Here is a 2167-nt window from a genome sequence, read left to right on the forward strand (position 1 = left end):
AGATGTGTAAGTGGTCACTAGGTGAATGGAACAAAGCTAGGATTGGATACAGATGCTCTCATCTCCAGCTGCAGTGCTTGTTTCCAACATAACCCAAAAAACAGATGTCTTTTGTTGCTCCATCCACAGATATGTTGATGGCTATATTGTTTCTTATGCTACCTTTGTAATAGGGCTACCTAAGGTGTGAGGATATAGCTCAGTGGTAGAGTGCTTTTGTAGCATGTGAAAGGCCTTGGGTTCCATCCCCAGCACTGAAAAAGAAAAAAAGAAGTATATAGTCATTGAATGTGTCTGTTAAGAGATAGAACAGCGAACATTTAGAAAGACACACTTGTAAAAATGCCCTTGCAAATATTGAAATGCAGATTATGAAATGCAGATTAAGGCAAAAATGTCTTTCATTAATATTACAAGTTTATGATTAAATGAGGAAAGAGCTAAAAGTTATACTAAAACATAATTGTTAGTGAAATAAGTAGAAGAAATAAGGTGTATAAAAGCATTTTATTAAGAGCCAGAGCTCAAAATGCATAAGTAATCATATGATTTTAAGTGCTTTGATATGTACTTGTTAATGATAGAAGTGTGCATTCATTCCTCCTGTATAATCCTCAAAATCAAACCTTACAATTTGGCATTTATGGTTGCTATGCCAGTGCCTGAAATGAAGTTTAATCATGAAAATGATATTTACTAACCAAACAGTGATAACAATTTACCTAATTATGAGACTAGTCAATTTCAAGCCTGTTCAAGCATTTATGCATAATCAACATAAAATGTGTGGGAATCCTCCAAAGAAAACTCTTCCATTCATCATGTGGCTTAAAATTCATATATTAAAACCTGCACAAGAAATCGCAAAAAGATTTTGAAGAAAATAAACCTAATTTCTCAGAGTTGTGTGTGTGTATATGATGTTACTAAAGTATCCCTTGTATAAAGAGGATGATTCCAAAACTTCTCCTGAAAACTAACCCATTAATTACTATACACTCTTTGGCTAGATGGTTATAATTAAAAAGTACTATCAATGTTATTATATGGTTTGGAACACTAGCAGCATTCTTAAATACCTCAATTTTGCTTCCCCTTTTAGTAAAGATGATGTCTGCAAAATACATGGCTAAAGTGATGATCCTCATGCTTGCAATTGTTTTTCTTACAAAAACGGATGGGAAAGCTATTAAGTAAGTATTATAGGCTCTTCTGCATGGTGAAGGCATGGAATAAGTGGGAAGTTAATGGAGTGGTCCTCTCTGTTTCTATTCTTCTAGGAAGAGAGCTGTGAGTGAAATACAGCTTATGCACAACCTGGGCAAATTCTTGGCCTCTCTGGAGAGGATAGAATGGCTGCGAAAGAAGCTGCAGGATGTGCACAGATTTCCTAGCCCTGGAGCTCCACTAGATGCTGGAGAAGGTCGTTCTCAGAGATCTCCCCCAAAGGAGGAAAATGTCCTTGTTGATCACTATCAAAAAAGTCTTGGGGAGGGAGACAAAGCTGATGTGGATGTATTAATTAAAGCTAAATCTCAGTGAATAAAGATGTGATCACAGCACTGCTCTAGATAGCTAAGCCAAAAATATTATACACTGCTCACTTTTCTAACTCCAGCAAAACTGCCAAGTGCCAATATTTCTACTGTTACCAAACTTTGCATTTGCTAGACATGATGGCTGCAATATTAATTCATTATTTTTATTCAGCTGTTATTCATTTAAGAGCTTTTTGATCATTCTTTTTCTATTATTCTTTTCAAAGTATGTTATTGCATAACTTGTGAAATAAATTGCACATTTCACATTTCTCCCTCATAATACAAAATAAAAATGTAATAATCTTGAATCTAAAGTAGTGAAACGTTTCTTTCTTGCTTAAAGTAGGTCTTTTTGATTATGATGAACACCCCAATGTTTACATTGACATGGGTAGGTAGAACAAAGTGAAGAAACAGTTTTCAATCATATATTTCACAGTCTGGTATTTTGAACATTATCCATTTCTAATACCAAAGTTCTAGGTTCCCAAATTCTATCTGGAGACTGTTGTTTTCTTCGTTTCAGGAAAGACAATGAAATGCTCAGGATAAAGGGCAGAAAATGTTCTAAAACTTTAATGCAAAGGCATTTGTCCCTATATAAACCCATATCTGTATTCCAAAGC

The 2167-nt window shown here is 34.7% G+C and overlaps 1 protein-coding gene across 1 annotated transcript; it reads left to right on the forward strand.

Moving 5' to 3' along the window:
* Nucleotides 1-1107: 1107 nt before the first annotated feature.
* PTH (parathyroid hormone) lies at nucleotides 1108-1542 on the forward strand (the record flags this gene model as incomplete). The annotated part of the gene is made up of 2 exons (XM_079103283.1): nucleotides 1108-1193; nucleotides 1281-1542. The coding sequence occupies 2 exons, from the start codon at nucleotides 1108-1110 to the stop codon at nucleotides 1540-1542; spliced, it is 348 nt and encodes a 115-aa protein (XP_078959409.1).
* Between the last annotated feature and the right edge of the window lie 625 nt (nucleotides 1543-2167).

This window comes from Sciurus vulgaris (genome assembly GCF_902686455.1).
Source record: "Sciurus vulgaris genome assembly, chromosome: 11".
NCBI lineage: Eukaryota > Metazoa > Chordata > Mammalia > Rodentia > Sciuridae > Sciurus > Sciurus vulgaris.